The sequence below is a fragment of the Myxine glutinosa genome, chromosome 4, assembly GCF_964187855.1.
Source record: "Myxine glutinosa chromosome 4, kmMyxGlut1.1, whole genome shotgun sequence".
Taxonomy (NCBI): domain Eukaryota; kingdom Metazoa; phylum Chordata; class Myxini; order Myxiniformes; family Myxinidae; genus Myxine; species Myxine glutinosa.
This window is the reverse complement of record NC_136264.1, coordinates 10,536,107-10,558,444: the sequence shown is the minus strand read 5'-3', so window position 1 is coordinate 10,558,444 and position 22,338 is coordinate 10,536,107. Positions and strand designations below refer to the sequence as shown.

Sequence of the window (22,338 nt, the reverse complement as noted above, 5' to 3'; positions counted from 1 at the left end):
AACAAAGTTTATTTTAATATTCATAGAGCTTGATTTATACAAATAAAAAATATTGTATTAAATTAATACATTGTTATTTTCTTTCACAGGAAATTGTATCTGAGATACGAAATGAAAATTCTGCTTTTAACACAACTTGGGATGAAGTTATTTTTTTGTTTGAAGACATTTTGAACAACCAAGACCCCCAGAACGAGTTCTACCTTGATGACCCAGCCAAAGAGTTATACCTTGGAGATCCACAAAATCCTGAAAAAGAGTTTTACCATGATGATACTTGTTGTGAGTTATCAAAACAAAACCCACTGAACAAGTTCTACCTTGATGAGCCAGAATACAAGTCATACATTGGAGACCCACAAATTTCTGAAAATTGGGAAAGGAGAGTTCTCCCTGATGGTCCGCAGTTATACTATGTGAGACACATCATAGAAACCCTAAAAAATTGGGCAAGGAGAGTTCTCCCTGATGGTCCGCAGTTATACTATGTGAGACACATCATAGAAACCCTAAAAAATTGGGCAAGGAGAGTTCTCCCTGATGGTCCGCAGTTATACTATGTGAGACACATCATAGAAACCCTAAAAAATTGGGCAAGGAGAGTTCTCCCTGATGGTCCGCAGTTATACTATGTGAGACACATCATAGAAACCCTAAAAAATTGGGAAAGGGAAGTTTTCCCTGATGGTCCGCAGTTATACTATGTGAGACTTATCACGGAAACCCCCAATATTTCTGAAAATTGTGGTTTTACCTTGGGGACTTGGAAAGATGGTTATATTTTTGGAGACTCGGAATGGGGGTTTTGTTTTGATGACACGGAATGTGATACCTATCTTGGAGGCTCAACAGGAATGTGGTTATACCTTGGGAACTTGGAAAGTTGGTTTTATTTTGGAGACTCTACCTGTGGGGTTCCTCTTGGAGACTCTTTGGATTCTAAAGCAATGAACAATGTTCTTTATTTAATGACGCTTGATTTAAGCAATATCAAGAAAGTTCGAGGAAGAAAATGCTGGAAAATTCTTTCTTCCCATTTCTACTTCTTCAAACTTAAAAGCCTTGAAAGACAGAATTGGAGGAAGATGAAAAAAAAAAAAAGAAATACGTATTTAAAAAAGAAGAAAAGAAAGATTATGTTAGGGTTTGGGTGGGATTTTGAATGTGAGGGTTAGGGATGGGGTTGGGTTAGGGTTGGGATTTTGAATGTGAGGGTTAGGGTTGGGGTTGGGTTAGGGATGGGGTTGGGTTAGGGATGGGGTTGGGTTAGGGATGGGTTGGGTTAGGGTTGGGATTTTGAATGTGAGGGTTAGGGTTGGGGTTGGGTTAGGGATGGGATTGGGTTAGGGTTGGGATTTTGAATGTGAGGGTTAGGGATGGGTTGGGTTAGGGATGGGGTTGGGTTAGGGATGGGGTTGGGTTAGGGTTGGGGTTGGGTTAGGGATGGGGTTGGGTTAGGGATGGGGTTGGGTTAGGGATGGGGTTGGGTTAGGGATGGGGTTGGGTTAGGGATGGGGTTGGGTTAGGGATGGGTTGGGTTAGGGATGGGTTTGGGTTAGGGATGGGGTTGGGTTAGGGCTTGGGTTGGGTTAGGGTTTGTATATTATTATGACTCACTCGCACATACACACACACACAAAAGTTAAGCCCCAACTAAAAAGTTGTGGGATTCTGTGTTTGGGGTTCACAGATTTAAAAACGTATCCCCATTATACACACACAAAAGTTAAGCCCCAACTAAAAAGTTGTGGGATTCTGTGTTTGGGGTTCACAGATTTAAAAACGTATCCCCATTATACACACACAAAAGTTAAGCCCCAACTAAAAAGTTGTGGGATTCTGTGTTTGGGGTTCACAGATTTAAAAACGTATCCCCATTATACACACACAAAAGTTAAGCCCCAACTAAAAAGTTGTGGGATTCTGTGTTTGGGGTTCACAGATTTAAAAACGTATCCCCATTACATTTTATTTATTTATTTATTATTTTCAAGGGTATTAGCTGCTTACTTGTGTTTTTTGTAATTCTTGTGAGTAAAATGAACCCAAGATTTCTTCTCCATTTAAATCATATAATTTGTAGGTCCAAGGGACTGTATCCATTACATCAATGATTTTAAATAATTCACGAGTCCATTTTTGTGTATAACCTTTCTCAAAATGACTTTTCCATTTGTATATTCTTACAATATCACCAACTTTAAACTTGGGCTTTCTCAAATTAATCTCCTTTTCATATTCTAATTTTGTAAATGTTTCTGATGGTTTTGATTGTGTTGATGAATGAACTGTATTATTGTAATTATCTACAATATCCTGAATTAAATACACCCATTTTTGAGAACCGAGTTGTGTGAATTTTTTATATAATTTCTCTTTTAAAGTACGATTAAAACGCTCAATAACAACTGCCTTTCCTTCATTAAAGGTGCTGTATAATTTAATACCCTTCCCCTTAAGAAATTTCATGAATATTTTGTTATAGAACTCTGTTCCCTCATCAGTCCATAACTTCTTTGGTTTCCTTTTATCCCGATCAAATATTAGCTTAAAGGCTAACATTAAAGTATCACCCCTTTTATTTTTTAAAGGGACAACCCAGGCAAATCTACTCCTCAAATCAATAACGGTTAAAGCATACCTGTATCCCCTGTCATTATTCAATTCAATTAAATCAGCGGACCATATGTGGTCAGTGTATTTAGAATAAACCTTCCTTCTTTTAAACTTTGTGATTATAGGTTTGTGTAATTCTTCAGCCAAAAGCTCCTCAGTCTTGATGGCATCATTAGAGCCTAATAGTTTTTTGAGGAATAACCAAGACCAAGTTTCAATTTAGCATTTATCAAATTTCTCACAATAAACCTATCAACTTTCTCTCTCAACGTTGGATTTTGTATCAAAGACAAATTATACAACATTTCGCTGTCGGCTTTATGTTTTTCAGTCAACGTAGTGGTTTTCCCATAAGCAATATCATGCTTCATACACACTTCGTCAACCCTATTTGTAGGTTTAGACCAAGGTTTAGGATTGTCAGCCTCATCTAATCTTTTATCCAAGTTTGTTCCTGGACCACAGAAAGAATACCCTGGAAGGTGTAATTCCCCTGGAATTCCAGTTGTTGTAAATTTACTTCCTGACAGAAACTTTTGTATGTCTCCTCCTCTTTTAGGAGAGATGAATTGGCACTTTTTAGAGCCACATACTTGACATATTCCTTTTTGATAAACTCTATTATTTTTAGCTTTAACATAAGAGATATTTTTAGATTTAGTTTTCTTTTTACATTTGAGACAATAACTCATATTTATTTATCAGAAAAATTCCGACAGAGTATCAAAACCTTTTTGGTTTTCAACATATACATTTCAATCTTTATTTTTAAAACATAAAGAATCCTAAGGAATGCCTTCACTCTCTCCTCCATTTATTTACAAATAAAAACTAACTAAAGTCAATGACACCAACATCATCAATCACATAATCTTTTCCTTCTTCTTCTTCTTCTTCACCACTTTCTCGTTTAAATCTCCTCCCTGAAATTGAAGACATTGACGTTCTTATTTTTGAAACCATTATCTTCATAAGAGTTGTTAATTCTTTAATTTCCTCTTCGGTGCGTTGAGATTGATTTATTTGCTTTAATACACTCAATCTTTTATGAATCTCACTGATTTCCATCTTTTTATATTTTTCCTCCCTCTCTCTTTGCTCCCTCTCCTCCTCCTCCATTTTCTCCCTCTCCTCCTTCTCCTTTTTCTCCCTTTTCTCCCTTTCCTCCTTCTCCCTTTTCTCCTTTTCCTCCTTCTCCTTTTTCTCCCTCTCCTCCTTCTCCTCCTTTTTCTCCCTCTCCTCCTTCTCCTCCCTCTCCCTTTCCTCCTTCTCCTTTTTCTCTCTTTCCTCCTTCTCTTCTTCAACTCCTTCCTCATCCCTTGCTACCCTTGAGTTTGAACCCCAAAGAATATTATACATATACTCATCTGGATTTTGAGATATTCTTGTATCTATAATTATTTTTCTCATAATAGGATACCAATAAGATTTGTTGACGATTTCTAAAAGAGTTTTATATTTCATAACTTTGAGAAGTTCATTTTTATTTAATATTTTAAACAAGTCTCTATTTGTGGGTTTAACAATATCAGTATAAGGCCAGTTTTTTATGACAAAATTCCCATGTATATGCTCCAAATCATAAGGTATGTAATACCGAGCACCCTTTTCTTGTAGGTATCCTTGAATACAAAAATTATAATTCTCTTGTAGTCTTCTTCCTGCCATTTATGTATCAGAAATATATGTGAGATTAATATTATGACAGGTAATACCACCCCATCTTCCCACTACCAAATCGGTTTGTATTCCTCGGCTTTCTATCCTTATCTCATTACCTTCCTTCTTTGTCATGCGAACCATCGCTATACTATCATATATTTTTATTTTCTTAAAATCACGTATTTGTTGTTTACTAATTGTACTTCCACATAAATCCTTATCTTCACCAAGTGGATAATATTCTTCTTTACGAGACTGATTTAAATCATGTAGGTCTTCTATGTTTATTGAAAAAGACCAATTATACCCTAAATCAGGCATATCATACCCCCATTTATTAATTCGCATATTAACTAAATGTCCTTCTTTATAAAATTTAATTGTAAGCAGGTAGTTAAATTCAATGAGGAAAGGTGTATGGTCAGTATAACCAGGTGTTGTGGTTGTAAATTTTACTTGTTTCACAAAACGTGCTGTTTTCTTTAAAGATATATATTGTGATAAATCACTGAATCTAATCAAGTCATTCGCATCTGTAGGGTTTGGATAATTGATTAATTTATAAGTATTCTTCATATTAATATTTTTACTTACACTATATTTTTGTCGTTCAGCCTGTGCCTTTGTATAATAATTTGATAAATCAATATCCTGAGAGGATTTTCCAAAGATAGAACCATCTTTTCCAACATAGGTCATTTATATTAGATAAAAAATGATATCATAAAAATTTTCATTATTGTTGAGTTGAAATAATACATATAAACATAATTGGCCACAACATTTAGAATTAATTTCTTGAACTTGGAATGTTTGATAAACACCATTCTGTAAGAATTGTATTACTTCAACAGGTGGTGGCATACCATAACTATCAAAATAATATTTATCCTGACTATTATGAATACAAACCCAATGAGAACCATTCTGTGTGTCTAAATTCATAATAATATTCTTTGTATTCTTATTTATATGTATTAATTCATCTCTCATACAGATTACCACATTATCAATTTTTAGTGTTTTACAATACTTGGCTAGTTCTATATTTGACGTTGTATTCTTTCCAAATTGTTTAAACCATTTATCCATTTATTTATGAGAAAGATACAATCCATTACCCCGTTTAGTTAGTTTAACACCCGCTTGAGCGATAGAGGAAAGCATATCACCAACCAACAATCTAGCTTTATCAGGTAGACTTTCAAGTTTTTGAGCAAAATCTACAATTACACCACTTCCACTAATTTGTTTCTCCAACTCCTTGTTATGTCTTTCCAATTCTTTTTGAGCTTTTAGTTGTGCCTTCCTTTCGTTAGCAGTTTTTACCGCTGCTGAAATACCACCAGTCAATGCTCCCGCCGCACTTAAACCAGCAAATAAAGGAATTAGAAACGGGAGAAATCCTCCTCTTGACTCGTCTATTGAATATTTCTTTAACATAGGTTTCGTCATTTTAATTTTAAGTGATCCAACATCATTTAGTGTTTTTACTTGTGTGTGTGTGAGTAAAACATCAATTCTTACAGCTCCTTTTCTTTGAATTGTATTAACATTAATAATACAAGGCTTTTGATTTTGAATACAAGATGTTAATTTATTAAGATTGATTTGATTAACATATACCCCAACCATTTATTTATGAGAAAAAACCTATGTGATATTAATCATAACACCATTATCTGTATTAATCTGTAATTCTGTTTCCTCCAAAAGCAAACAATAAGCATCAACTTCTTCATTCTCCCCTCTTTCAATGTATAGAGAAGTATCCACTCGATTAGACTTTATAGTTTCCTTTTGAGAACTCAGGTCAATTGCGTAGATTGTATATAAACCTTTAAATGCAACCATATCCAAAATAGGATCATTATTACCATTACTTTCACACACTTTTTGGTAGGACTTGTAGGCTTCCGCATAATCATTTTTTTCCCAATCAATTTCCAATCTATCTCGCGGATAAAATGTGCCATCAAGAGAAACCCGAAGTTGTTTCACCTTAGCATTATCACTCAGCGCATTATTCTTATTAGTACCCTCCTCTCCATCTGGTTTTTTAAAAATGAGCCAGAGGTATCGTGGCTTTCCTTGAAGAACACCTAAATTCCAAGTGTAGGTAGTGTGTTCCAGTTTAACGTGTTGACATCTTCTTTTAAGGTATGATACATTTAGCGGTTTCTTTGAGTTAAGTCTTCTATTTAACATCTCTTCCGTTTTAAGATTAGGAGTATATTCACTGATATACCAACACAAATCATTAATAACAAATTTATTATTTTCTCCAAAAGCATTTTCATCCCCAAAAAGCAATCTATTTACATTATCATTCCTTTGTAGTTGAAATCTAATTTTAAGACCATACAAAACTTTATCATAATCACAAAATCCAAATATACCTTTAAGAGGTACTGCTACGGTAAAACTATTCTCAGCTTTTGCGTCATCATTATACATTGACTTCCTTTGACTATAACCAGGGTCTGTGTTTGTTCCCGTTGACATATCAGGAATAAAGCCTTCAACAGCTCCCTTACCCATTCTATCACCAAACGAATATAGTGTAAATTTCATCATTTCAGATGTAGCAGAGACATAATCAACCGCTTCAACCTCTTGTGTTCCAATATACAGGCGAACACTGTCAAACATTTTCCAGAAGAAATCATTTACGAGTGTAGCATTAGTATTATTCGCAGCCTTAGTGAATTTAAATTTACACAGCAAGAAACTATCAGCTATATTCAAGTAAGTTTGTTGATTATTTATTTCAAAACTTTTTGTTCCGTTTGAATTCCAGTCGGTTCCTGTAATAGCATTTACCTTAAAATAGTCTTCCTTTTTAGTAGAGTTTGAAATGATAATCGTATCATCCAAATCATAGATACTATCAATCGCTTCCATACTTGTATTTATATAGTATTAAAATTGTTGAAACCCTGACCCAAGTATTTTAATGATTTTTTGTCGTTCTTGTGAAGATAGTTGAGTTTTACCTTTTTTAATTTCTTTGATTGCTTGTAATTTATGGGACTCCTTTTGAGCATCTTTTATACTCTTTACAACACCTGCTACATTTCCCATGAGAGAAGCAGTTGAACCAATTAGGTCTTTATGTTTAAGAATGGTTGAACCAATACCCATTAGAGTATCAATTATCCCATCTCCTTTATTTCGAAATTGATGACCCACACCCCGTTGTCTCTTAGGTTTATAGTATCCTTTACCCACATACCTTGTATAGTCTGGTGAAAGGAACATGCCCTCCCCTGTAATTATTTTATATTTTCCCAACTCGTGTTTTCTTACAATAACCATTATTTATTTATTGAAAAACTTCACGTAGGTGAATTCTGATGGATATAATTTCATCATTAAAGGATATCATACGATTATCTTGGTCGGTTATCCTAAAATTTACTCTGTATATGGTTTTTCCTGACACAGGTAAATAGACAAGATTTTTTGGTTCCATATTAAATTTATAACCAATCGGGGTTGAGTATGCACTGAATGAAAATATTGTATTTGTTCTTATTCCATCGTTATAAGCACCATCAATCAAATCACAATGAATTAATACTGAATTTATACCGGAGGATATTTGGATAACATTATCACTGTAAAACGTCCCGTTATTTTCAATCTTTTTTGAAGAGAAACCCAATAGCTCTCTGAACGAATTTTCAATCGTGAAATCAACTTTATAATTATTTTTCAGTTTAATAGTTGATTTTGAAGTGTGTGTTTGAATATCTATTACAATATTTTTTGGTTCATCACCTTTTTCTTTCATAAGGCGAGAGACTTCTGAAGATATTTGAGAAATCTCGTAAGCTCCAGGTGAAACAGTTATAGTTTTGTAGGCAGTGCCTGGATTATAACTAAACTTGTTGTTTTTCTCTGTGATATTAAAAAGGGTATTGTAAGTTTCCATTGACAACAAAGATGCCTCATATGAGGTAAGGGGGTCAAGTTGTAGTGGGTAAGGGAATGAAGCTGTGTAATCGCTCGTTGTGAAATTAAAACTAAGAATTGTGCTTCTCATCTTATTTAATATCTAATAAAATATCTTTGTATTGACATTTATTAATTATTTTCATGTTCATCAACTGATCTAAAATGGCTGAGGATTCATTAAAACAATTGTTGTTTCCAGCCTTCTTACTACCTAATAACAATAATAGCCTATTAACTAATTGTGATGGGTCATTTGGAAGAAAACTAACACCCGAACCAAGCTTACTTAAAGCATCAATAATATGTTTCTCCTTCTCATTCTTCTTACTTTTACCAGCAACAGAAACTCCATAATCAAGTGTATTTAACAACTCAATATATACCCTATCTTCCTCTCTTTCCATATCAAGTGGTTCCTCAAAATATTTTGAACCGCTGAATCCGGGGTTTGTTAGAAGAAACATTAATCTTGGAGTTAATTTAACATTTGGTTGAGTAGAACTCAAGAACATCAATTCATCATTAAATATCAATACCTTTTCTTCCACAAGATGAAACACTGCTGGTTCTTCTGTTGGAATGAGACCTGCTCTGGTTTTTGAACCCGCAGAATATTCATTGTTTTGAAGAGCTTCCACAACATAATTAGGGGGTTGATTTACCTGCTCAAGTTTCCGAAATAATCCCTCGTCATCATATTCTAATTCACCAAGTTCTTGTTTTGTTATCTGACTAAAATCTTTGAGCATTTGAAGTTTTTTCGGAGTAAATTCTACCGTGGGAACTGTAGGGTGTTGAGTTTTCAAAAGTGGTTTAAAGAATTTCTCTTGTTTTCTTTCAAAGGCTTCTTCACCAGTTAGTTTCTGTCTCCGTTTCTTCTTTATCTCTTCCTGTTGTTTAACAACTTTTGAAACTAATTGTTGATGTTCCTTAAACTTTCTTTCTCTTTCTTCAGTATTCATTTTCTGTATTTATTTATTGAAAAATATCATTTAGTATCTCATCTTGTTTCACAACAATATATTTATATTTTCCAATCGTGTGTTTCATATAATTTTCAAATTCTTTTTTACTACATAACATAGAGCAATTATCTCTCCAAAAATTATTTACATCTATTGAATTTAACTTAAATAAAATAAAAGTATTGGCATTGTTTCTTATTGAGCGTCGAGGGAGTTGAAAATATGATTGACTAAGATATATACAATTACAAGAAGAATGTCTCCCTCTTGTATAGTTGCTATCCATTACTGTTTGGTTTCTCTCATTAACACAATCATCAAAGATGACAAGGTTCTTTTTTGATTTATCTAAATCTTGAGGTGAAGGTATATCATCCGTATTATCACTGAGAATACAAGTTATGGGTTTCGATTTTGATTTCTGTGTATCACAAAATAATTGTATTATATCATCAATATTACAATCATTTAGTTTGTTTTGAAGTTTAAATAAACCGATAATGTCTTCCTTTTTAAGACCCGCATTAAAACCCTGTGAGAGTAGTTGATACTCGGGTTGAAAACTTGACTTTGTAAAAATTATTAAATTATCATAATCTAAAAAATTAGAACCAAGGAGCATCTTTAAAAGTAAACAGGTTTTTCCACATCCGCTTGAACCAACTATTAGACATCTCAATGAATTTGGAATGTTTTTATGGTTATTAAATTTTATCTTATTTTCCCAAACGGGTAAAAAATCATTCATTTATATATTTGGAAAACAAGTTATCCAACTTTTTTTGAGCTATTTGAGAAACTCTATATTTTATCCTGAGTTCGGGTTTAATTTCAAAATAATCCATTATTTTATTTATATAGTATCTTGTATTAACATTTCCATTAAAATTATTTTGAATAATAAATATCATTAAACCCTTATACATTTCCTCAATACAATTAGTCTCTTCCCTTGAAAGAAATGGTGTATTATCATCACAATACTTAACATTCATCTCTCTTATTAATCTTGTAAAGTAATTCATTTTTGGTTCTAATTTAAAAGAGTTATATATTTTTTTATATTTCTTATTATCATTAATTAAAATTAAATCACAGAAAATACATTGTTTATATGAATCCTCATCATTAAGCCCCACTCTATCACAAGCCGGACAATTCTCTAATTTATCATATGGAGAGTCTGGAAATTCTAAATATCCTTCAGAACTTATCATATTTATGTGGTAAATTTTTACTTAAACTAAACGCAAGTTTATTCATTAATAAATACAATGTTTCAAAGCACAAAAGACAAATTTCAATCAATCTCTACTTCGGTGGAAGATATAGAAAAATATGTCAAAGATGTTAAATTGAACAAAGATAAATATGGAAATTTTTGGGTAAAACCAGTTATGGAAAATAACATGAGCCCCTCTATTTCATTTAAAGGAAGAGCTCTAACTATACCTGGAAAGACATCCATTAAAGTAAATCTAACAAAAGTTTCTCCTCTACTCCTGGCAATTTATTCAAAGCTTGAAAAAGTGATTGACCACGATACTTTGAAAAAGAATGATAAGACCATTAATAATTCTAGAGGAGACATTTGTATTTTCTTTAATAATCCAAAGGGTGTAGATCTAAGTAAAATGAATGATGTTAATATTTCTGGTGAAATGTCATTTCGTTCTATGATAGTTAGAGATTATTTAAAGATAACTTTTGATATAAAAATTGTAGAGATTGAATCTGTTAATGAAAGAAAGTATATAGATATTGATGGGAATATTTTTCTTGCTAATTAAATATGAGTCAATACAGCAGTGAAGATTTTACTATTTCATTGAACTCAGACGATAGTGATGATAGTATTTCATTGAACTTGGACGATGGTGATGATAGTATTTCATTGAACACAGATGATAGTTATGATACTAATAGTTTGTGCTCAAATGATAGTTATGAGAGTAGCTTTATTGATGACTCTGAGTATGATTCTGAGTATTCATGTGATAGTTATGACTTAGATGATTCTGAGTGAAAAAGTGTTTTAGTTTAAGCACAGCGATATATATAAAACGGAGCTGTAAAGCTCAAAAGTGTTTTATTTTAAGCACAGTGATATATATAAAACACCACGTTTTCTCACGCTATAAATATGGTTTATTGTGATACTTGCGAGAAGGAAGTAAAATATTATAAACAACATATTCTCACCGCAAAACATACATACAACATTTTAAACAAACTTTCCCCTCTTCCACCTGAAACAAAACACTGTTCTACATGTAATAAAAATATCCTCAAGAAAGGCTTCAAAATACATCTTAAAACAAATCTACATTTATCAAATTTTATCACAACTAAAAACTCTGATGGAGCATTCAAAGGACATATTAAAATAAGAGTCTTTAACTTCAAACCTCCTGAACCAGAGTCTATAGTTGATGCTGTAGAAATAGTTAAACCTGCTGTTCAAACGTTGATTGAAAAAACACTAAAGGAAATGAAACCACTTAAATTTTATATGGGAGTAAAATTAGAAATGACAAAGGATGAAGGAGTTATAGATGCACCATACATGAGAACTGAGCCACACTTTATATCTTCATATCAAGATTTTAAAACATCAGGAGTCTATGATGAACTTATTAAACAAGAGCAAGATGTGGATAATTCAATCGTAGGAAGTGGATTCAATATAGGAAAAATTATTTACATAGACATTCATATTCTTAAATCAGATCCTCTAAAAGCTTCTTCTTACATTGATTTACCCAGTGTTATCAAAAATAGAAAAGCAGTTATCAATATCAAAAATAAAGACAATAAATGTTTTCTCTGGTCTATTTTAGCACACTTACATCCTCCACATTTTCATGATGAAAGAGTATCTCATTATAAAAAATATGAGAATACATTAAATACGAAAGATCTAAAGTTTCCGATGACTTTAAATGATATTCCTAAATTTGAAAAGATGAATAATTTATCAGTTAATGTTTATGGTCTAACAGAAACAAACAACATTCAGGTTTTAAAGCTTTCTGACAATTGTAAACAAACTCATATTAATCTTCTATATTTTAATTCAGACGAAAATTCACATTATACATACATCAAAGATATTGCTAAATTAATAAAACCACAAGTCTGTAAGAGAACAAATAAAATATATATTTGTTTGCGTTGTCTTAACTTCTTCAATTCACAAGAAAGATTAGATAAACATTCAAATTATTGTGGCGAACATAAATCAACGGTAATCAATATGCCTAAAGAAGGCTTAAAGATCACATTCAAAGATGAAAATAAAAAGATCAAACATCCATTTGTTATATATGCTGATTTTGAAAGTATTTTAGAAAAAATTGATACTGCTTCTCAAGATCCAAAAGAATCATACACAAATAAATATCAAAAACATACTCCTTGTGGTTTTTGTTATTATATCAAATCATCCGTTGGTGATAAATATAACAAGTTAGAGATGTATAGAGGCTCAAATACCCCAGAGGAGTTTGTGAAACGACTAGAAAAAGACTGTGTTCGATTAACCAAGATAATGAGAGAAACCAATAAACCAATGTCCTTAACAAGTAAAGAAAAAAGGGAATTTATAAAAAACAATGTCTGTCATATTTGTGAGGAGAAAATTGGTAAAGGTCTAAAGGTTAGAGACCATTGTCATCTCACTGGTAAATATAGAGGTCCGGCTCATCAAAGTTGTAATATTAATTATCAACTCCCCTCTTTCATTCCTGTCTTTCTTCATAACAACGCTCATTATGATACACATCTATTTATCAAGGAACTCTCAAAGACTTCTGGAAGTATCTCAGCAATTCCAAACACGGATCAGAAATACATTTCATTCACAAAAACAATTCACACATCTCCTATTACTCATATCAGATTTCTTGATACATTTAAATTCATGGCAAGTCCATTGGTTAACTTGGTTCAAAATCTAAAAGAGTTTCCATGTCTTTCAGAGTATTTTTTAGATAAAGATTTTCTAACACAAAAGGGAATTTACCCCTATGACTATATGGACTCATTTGAGAGATTCAATGAAACACAACTTCCTTCAAAAGAAAATTTCTATAACAAATTAAATAATAGTCATATATCTGATAAAGATTATGTACACGCACAAAATGTTTGGGAAAAATATAACATCAAGAATCTTGGCGAGTATCACGATTTGTATCTCAAAACTGATGTGCTTTTATTGGCCGATGTATTTGAAGCCTTTAGATCTGTTTGTCGCACTGGATATGGATTGGATCCTGCTCACTACTACACAGCACCTGGATTGGCCTGGAGTGCGATGTTGAAAATGACAAAACAAGATTTGGATTTGATAACCGATGTTGATATGCTTTTGATGATTGAAAAGGCAAAAAGAGGTGGAATTTCACAAGTCTGCTCGAGTAGATACGCAAAAGCAAATAACAAATATCTTCCAAATTATGATCCAACGAAAGAGAGTTCTTACTTGATGTACTATGACGCGAACAACCTGTATGGCTGGGCAATGTCTCAGGCTCTTCCTTATGGAAAACTTAGATGGGTAAAGGAAAAAGACTACAAAAACGTTTTACAAGATGTATGTATCTCTACACAAAAAGAATTGGATGAAGAAAAAGTTGGTTATTATTTTGAAATTGATTTAAAATATCCAGAGGAACTCCATAACCTACACAAAGATCTCCCATTTGCTTGTGAGAAAGCAAGTCCAAAGAAAGAATGGTTGAGTGATTATCAACGATCGTTTGATATAGGTGAATCAACAGAAAAATTACTTACTACATTATATAACAAGAAAAATTATGTTCTACACCAAAGAAATTTGCGACAATATTTATCAAAAGGTCTAAGAGTAGAGAAGATCCATAGGGTTCTAAAGTTCAATCAAAGTCATTGGTTAAAGGGGTACATTGATTTTAATACACAAAGAAGAACAGAGTCAAAAACAGATTTTGAGAAAGACTTTTATAAATTGATGAATAATGCGGTCTTTGGTAAGACTATGGAGAATGTGAGGAAAAGACAAAATATCAGACTATCAACATCTTGGGAACAAGCATCAAAATTAATTAATAGACCGAGTTTTACTCGAGCTGAGGTCTTTACTGAGAACTTTTGTGCGATCCATTTGATTAAAGAGAGTATTGAAATGAACAAACCTATTTATATTGGAACAACAATTCTTGATTTATCAAAGTCATTAATGTATGATTACTTTTATAATAACTTGAGGAAGAAATATCAAAATGATGTTAATCTACTTTATATGGATACAGATAGTTTTATTTTGAAAATTAATACCAACGATGTTTATTCAGACATGAAAAGAGACATTAATATCTATGACACGAGTAATTACAGTCCAGAGAGTGAGTTGTTCTCTTCTAAAAATAAAAAGGTGATTGGAAAGTTCAAGGATGAATTAGGAGGAAATGTTATGAGTGAATTTGTGGGATTGAGGTCAAAGGCTTATGCTTATAAATACATTGTGAATAACGTTGAAAAGACTGATAAGAAGTTAAAAGGTGTAAAGAAAAATGTTATTAAAGAAACAATAAACTTTAAGGATTATTATAACTGTTTAACAACAAAGAAAGAAGAGTTTAGAAAGATTAATGGAATAAGAAGTTATAAACATCAATTATATTCAGAAGAGATAAATAAGAAAGCATTGGGGGCTTTTGATGATAAGAGGTTTATTTTAGAAAATGGAATTGATAGTCTCCCTTATGGTTATATAAGTATATAAGTGATAAGATATATATATAAGTGATAAGATATATATATAAGTGATAAGATATACATAAGTGATAAGATATATATAAGTGATAAGATATATATAAGTGATAAGTTAAAAAGGGGGGGGGTTGGGGATTTTAACGGGCTACCGCCGCCTTTTTTACTATTATATAAATGATAGAACCAAGTATCAACCAGACTAAAGAGTGGAGGTGTAATCAACCTTGGTATATAAATGGAAAACATAATGAATGTGAAAAATATCAAATAGGTATAATTGAAAAGGCAACTGGTAAAAAAGTTCACAAAACAAATAAGAGAATTAATTTAAATACCGGTGAATTGGGTAAAAAAGATGGAAATATTTTTGAGTGGACGGAAAACTTTGATGGTTGTCAGGAAAATATATACTTTAATTTAAAAATGGTATGTGGCACTGGAGGCGCTCAAGCAAGAACATTGAGGGAGGTTTACCATTTTATCTTAGCTCAGTTAAAATATCTTAATAAAGAACCAAACTCAAACATATTTTTTGTTAATATATTAGATGGTGAAGAGAGTTGTAGGAGAATTAAATTATTTCCCACGCATAAACAAATATTTGTAGGGTCGTTGTTTGAGTGGGTTATATTCACCAGATGATATTAAGAGTAAAAGGTTAAAAGGTCCATGAGGTCAGAAGGATCACAGGTGTTTAAGTGGTCTAATGAATAAGGATAACATGTCAAAAGGTTAGAAGGTTCGTAAAGAACAGGGTGAGAGAAATATAGGTGTTTAGGGGCAATGAGGGAGGGAAAGAATTAATATGGAAGTGAATGGGTCAATGTTTGAGTGGGTCAAAGATTAATCTGCCAGATGATATGTAGAAGAAGGATGATAGGTCTATAAGAGAAAACAAATATTTGTAGTGTTTGAGTGGTCTAATGAACAACATTAAGGATAGGTACTACAGACAAAAGGTTCATAAAGATGAGGGTGGGAGAAATAGAAGTGTTTATGATTTTTGAAAAAGACAAGGGGGTAAATGACATTAGATAGGGATTTCCCATGTTAAACGGAGGTGTCCCAGAAGCAACATTATTACACTACTCATAGGTCATGTGGTATGGCAGCCATCTTGGATTAAATGCAAATAATTAAAAATATATTTCTCGGAAACCGCTGAATGGAAAAATTTGAAATTTGCCAAATTGTCAAGTACTCTCAATGGGGAACAAAAGCATGATAATGATGACATCACAGGTAAAGTGGTATACCAGCCAAAAATGTTTTAATCGAATTCCTTATCCTAAAAATCTGAAATTGCATTCACATGATCAATGACACATTTGTATTGAATTTTAAGTTTATGACATCATAGGTCACATGGTTTGGCAGCCATATTGGACTTGACCTAAAACCCCAAAAAAGCATCTTCCAAACCACCAAATCGATTGACTCGAAACTTTATGTGCGTCATTGACTCGGCATGGTGATTAAAAGATGACCACAAAAACGTCATTGGTCACATGGTATGGCAGCCATATTGGATTGAAGGAAAATATTAAATAATTATATCTCTGAAACCGCTTACCTTATCAATACAAAAATTTTCATATATCATCTAACACCATTGTTGCATATAGTTTGAAAATTGATGATGTCGTAGGTCACGTGGTGTGGCTGCCATCTTGGATAGAAAAATGAACCTTATCTGATCAACACGAAACTTCACAAACGTGATTCCGCACCCATACATATGCAGAGTGTACATTTTTAAGGTCATATGTCACGTGGTGTGGCAGCCTTATTAACTCAAAAGCCAGTAATTTTAAAAATCCCTTCTCTGAAACCGCTTCACCGATTGATGTGAAACCTGTCATGGCCGGTGAAAATGTGATACATGAAAACAGGTGAAGGGATTTAAATCAAACTTGTTTATTTTTAGGACAGTGAATGAGGGCATCTACCCGTTGTGGGGAGGAGGCATATTGGCGACACCGTCACATTGCTCTAGTTCTTATATACTTTTATAAATGGGAAACATTGTAATGAAGATTGTCCTTAATTTGTTTGTTCATGTGTTCAGACGCTGCAGAACCTTGCCAAGCAAAAGGGCTCGCGCAATGCTGCAGCAGATAAGGTACGTTTTCCTTTTTATATATATATATATTTATATATATATATATATATATATATATATATATATATATATATATATATATATATATATTGTTGCCGCAAGTTGTGTTGTGTATATATATTGTTGCATACTGTCCTCAAAAACTTAGAGAATTGGCTGTTCAGATAAAACAACTTTTCTCCTAAACTTTCTGTTGTCAAAAAGTCAGCTTCCAGCACTCCTTCCCTTGAGCTACTGAGCCACCCAAATTTATCATGATGGATTCCACATCTTTATTTGGGCTTCACAGCCATAGTCTTGTGGGACTACAAAGCAGGATATATATTTAAAAGAAACCACCCGTTGCTGCATGCATTATTCAGGCAGCTTACTGTTAAACACGGGAAGCTCTGCGACTGTCTCACGTTGTATCTAGGCCTTTGGTATAAGATAACCTGTTAAAATCAATATAACTCTAAAAAAGGAGCAGTGAAAGCAGATACTGCAGCACCATGTAGTTCCTCGTGGAAATAGTGTTTAATCGGTGGAAGATTCATTCTCCAACAAGATAATGATCCAGAACACACTTCCAATTTAGTAAAACAGTATTTGGAGAACAAGGTTACAGCTGATGTGCTCCATGTGTTAGAATGGCCACCCGAAATTCCGAACACTAGTCCCATCGAGGTTTATAGGTTCACCTGGAAACAGAAGAACACGAGGAACCCAACTAACCTAACAGAACTGTTCAATGTACCACAGAATACTTGGCACAACAATTCTGTAAGAGTGCTTCAGTCATACACAGGAACCATGGGTAAAGGAATGATGACATTTGAGAAGGCAAATGGCAGACACAGGAAGTATAGTAACTGATACAATAAAATGACACCGTTTTTGTTATTTACTTGGGCAGTTTGTTTCACTCACATTTATAAAGGCCCTTAATTTACAATAATAAACACATACAACTGTTATCATTGATAACTTGATGAATTTACCTTAAAGTATTGAATATATATCATTGGAATAATGCAAACTTTTGCACAGTAATAATCCATCAAACAGGAGTTTTCCCAATCTGTAACCATGGCTTCTAAATGAGGAGCATGAGAGAGAACGCCATGTAAAGCCACCCGCTGCTCGTGAACTCGCAGCTTATCTGATAGCCCGTTGAGGACGCTTTGATACAGTTAACTGACGGGGTGAAAATGAACGTTGTGTGCCACGCAATAAAATGCACATATGTCTTGAGATGGCTCTGACCTCATGTTTTGAGATGGATGTTAAAATGGGAAATCCAAGGTGGAATGACCTGGATGGAAGGCAAATGTGATTTTGCTTTTGCCAAAAAAAATCCGATTTTGAGTTGTTCGTGTCCAAAGAAAAAAGCAACACTTCTTTTCTAATGAATCTTTTTTGTTTGTTTTCTAATGATTTTTTTTTTGTTCGTACCAGGATGATGTGACTGAAAAAGACAAGGAGTACACGTCTCACAGATTGCCACAGAGACAGAGTGTGCACCCTTCAAAGACCAGCTGTTACGGGCGCCGTGCTAAGCGCCTTAGTGCCGAGGTATGTTTTGATTTTGGTTTGTAGTGCAGCACACCATATTTGGACATAAACGGATTACTTTGCATGTTCACTGGTTGGGCGTCTATCGGCAAATTGAACTGATCTGAGCAAAACTGAAGATGCATTGCCCAAAGGGACCGGCGTATTGTGCTGTGTGCCGTCACATCTGATGCATTGCGTTGCCCATGACAGATTCTAATTGGTCAATCCACTGTGTGTTACAGTTGGACCTGTGTTTTCAGTGAACCATTAAGTTGATTGGTTCGACTCCCTTGCCATTGTATCCCTAAACCAGTGTGATTGCTGATTGTTGAATTGAGAAATCACTATAAATCACAATCACTTCACTTTTGCGTAGCTTTTGTAATAAACGGGGATATTGTAATATTTTGAAGAAAACACTTTTTGAAGAAAACAGGGGATATTGTAACAGACTGCGTCTGTTTATATTTGTCTACCCATCCATCTGACCCGCCCTCTCCTCCAAATCGGTTGTGCAGAAATTCACCAAATCTGAACTTTATGATCACCACATGGCAAGAAGGTGCAAGAGCAGTAACATTTTTGGCTCCGCCCACTGGGGTGGGGTCATAAAAAAAAAAATACAATTACGGGCACATTTTAAAGCTTTTTAATGAAACTTTGTATATTCAAATAAACATTGGGGGATGCATCAATATGTAACGACTTTTTGGGATTTAACCCCCGGTTCATGCCCTAGGAGTGGGGACTTGGGGTCACAGGAGTCAAAATGGGGAAAAAAGTTTAACTCAAAATTTGATATTGTGTTATTCCTGGAGGAACTTTCTGCCATCTTTCAACTCTGCTTTAGGTGGGAAGCATGTGGATTTGTGTCGGTGCGCCATCGACCTTGCTCTAGTTTTTATTTGTTTTGTTTGTACATTTGTGAATGTTTTTCAGCCTGAGGCAACAGAGGAGGACATTGTGAGCAATCCTGAGCTACGCAAGCTACAGATATTTGGGGCTGGGCCTAAAATGGTTGGGTTGGGACTTATGGTGAAGGACAAGTCATCTTTGAAGAAGAAGAGTAAGCATTATTGCAAAAAAAATAATTGTTTAATTCATTATAATCAACACTGCCTCGTCTCTCAAATAGTTTCTATAATTCGCCTTATTTTTAAATTATCCTTCATTCAATATAGCCTGGTGTTGGCTTAGCGGTTAGGGTGCCGGCTTGGGATCCTCGGATCCTGGGTTCGAATCCCGATCGATCGCTGAATTAACGCCAGAGGGGTTGACTCAGCCTGTCATCCTTCCGAGGTCGGCAAATTGAGTACCAGCCTGCTGGGATGAATGATCACGGTGTGTACCCCGATTTAGAATAGGTACACCGTATCCCTGTGCATCGTAAGAGGCGACCAAGGGTTGGCTTCAGGAAGGGCATCCGGCCATAAAAACATTGCCTCAAACAGGGAACCATGATTGTCATGGGGCTCAGGCTAACCTGCTCAGGTTAGCTCATGCAAGGCTAACCCCCGCTCCAGCGGGGAAAATGGCCTTAAAAAACGATCATTCATTCATTCATTCATTCAATATAGCTCCCTTCTTTAACTCAGAACCTTGAAGTATTTCTCATTTGGTTAACTTTTATCATGGTCATGCCCCTTTCCCACCCTTCTATTATTAATTTTCCAGGAGTATTGTTGTTTTCTATGCCTTTCTCGCTTTTGTGGCATTGGATGCAGGGATAAAAGAGACGGTGAAAATTGAACTGATGGATACAATCAAAAGTGATGGTGGAAGAGAGAAAGATGTTTCGGGCAACCAACACCTTACTACACCAATGGGACAATTGGATGTATGTCCATAACGTGTGCAAGCGCTTGATGATAACGTATTGCAAATGTACATTTCCTATGTCTTGCACATGTCAAACATTTGTTACTAAACTAAGAATGAAGCCAAAAGAAGTGTTTATTCTAAATTCAGTCCCTATTTTGTGCTTTCTATCTCGTTATTTTCTTCTTACCATTCCTCCCCATTCATAACCCCTTGTCCCAGAAAAAGGTTTGTTTTTGTTTTTTTTCGTGGAAATACAGTGGAATAGTGTACGTGGTTTGGATTACATCAGTTACTTTCTGTATCATTTTCTTAAATTTAGTTTGGGGGATGTGGGCAGTACCTATATTGACATCTTGGGATTGGCACCCAGCCATTTCTGGACACTTGTGTTGAAGGCATCATCAGTTGTAGTTAAAGCCACCCAGATGTAATTGACATGTCCTGACTGTGTAGGCCTATAGACGTTGCAACGTCGCAGACCAAAATACAGCTGTGAGACTTTCCTGCTTGTTTGTCAACTATTTGTGGCTTCACTGCAACAATGTTTTACTGCTTGGCTTCGTGGTACCTATACCATGTGATACAAGGCTTTGCTTCAATCAGTTCTGTCCTCCAGGGAACTTGCGTCTTACATAGGAGGCATGTCTGACACAAAGGCTTGTGTTCATCATGACTGATTGCGCACCCTCAGGTGGTGAATGAAGGTTGTTTTCATGTCTGTCTGTCTATGAGCAGGATATCTGAAAAAGTTATGGACTAAATTTGGTGGAGACTGGGTGTGTGTGCAAGGACAAAATTATTATATTCTGGTGAAAATACAGATCCAGATACTAGAATTTTTGAAGTAATTCTTCGCCAGATAGGGCCAAAATTATATATAGCACGATATTTCCAAACGTTATGGAGAGTTTCGGACAAAACTTGGTGAGAGGTTGGGTGTTTAACAATAAATTATTCAATTTTGGTAGAGATCTGTTTCTGGGTGCAAGAATTATTTAATTATCAAGTGATTCTTCACCATTGAGAGATGGGGCCAAAAACTATATAAAGCTCGATATTTCAAAAAAAAAATTGGATGAGTGATGACAAAACTTGGGGATTGAGTTGGTTAGGTGACAAAAACAAGCCGATTAGATTTTGCTTCAGTTCCGGATCTGGATCTGGCCTATAAGTGGGATCCAAAATGTTAACTATTCTACCTGGCGGAGGTATGCGCTCGACCGAGTGCCGTTCTAGTTTCATATTTTGGTTTCATACCTTTCATTAGTTCTTGCAAGCGCCATTGCTGTTTTCCACAATCTGTTGCTGTCATGGTTACCTCCGCCACCAAAGGAGGTTATGTTTTCACCCCTGTCTGTTTGTGTTTGTCTGTTTGTTTTTTTGTGAACAAAATATCTCAAAAAGCTGTGGACGGATTCGGACGAAATTTGGCAGAGATGTAGCATATGTCACAAGGACGAAATGATTAGATTTTGGTGAAGATCCGGATTCGGATTCGGCTACTAGAATTTTAAAGTGATTATTCACAATTGGGAGATAGGGCCAAAAACTATACATTGCGGGATATCTCAAAAATTTATGGATCGATTTGGACGAAACTTGTTGGATAGATTGTGTGTCTGACAAGGACGATTCAATTCGATTTTGGTGAAGATCTGAATATGGATTCGGATATGAGAATTATTTAATTTTTTAAGTGATTCTTCACCATTGAGTGACATGGCCAACCCGGCGGAGGTATGCGCTCTACTGAGTGCCGTTCTAGTTTATCTTGATTTGCTGGTCTGTATTTTTATTCTTTGTTTGCTACTTTTTCCATGAGTTTCTTCTGCAAATAAGAAATTTGTGATTTATTTATGTTTTGGTATAGAAACGATTCATGGTTTGTGATTGAGAGCA

General features: G+C 34.4%; 1 protein-coding gene across 1 annotated transcript in view; it reads left to right on the top strand.

The window, feature by feature from the left end:
• Positions 1–22,338, top strand: part of LOC137424414 (lysine-specific demethylase 5C) — a 192,450-nt gene that overhangs the window by 26,162 nt on the left and 143,950 nt on the right. Inside the window, exons 5-8 of the mRNA XM_068111843.2 lie at positions 17,029–17,082; positions 18,520–18,636; positions 19,558–19,684; positions 20,343–20,455. Coding sequence (XP_067967944.2) covers positions 17,029–17,082; positions 18,520–18,636; positions 19,558–19,684; positions 20,343–20,455 — 411 coding nt within the window. The remainder of the gene's footprint in view (positions 1–17,028; positions 17,083–18,519; positions 18,637–19,557; positions 19,685–20,342; positions 20,456–22,338) is intronic.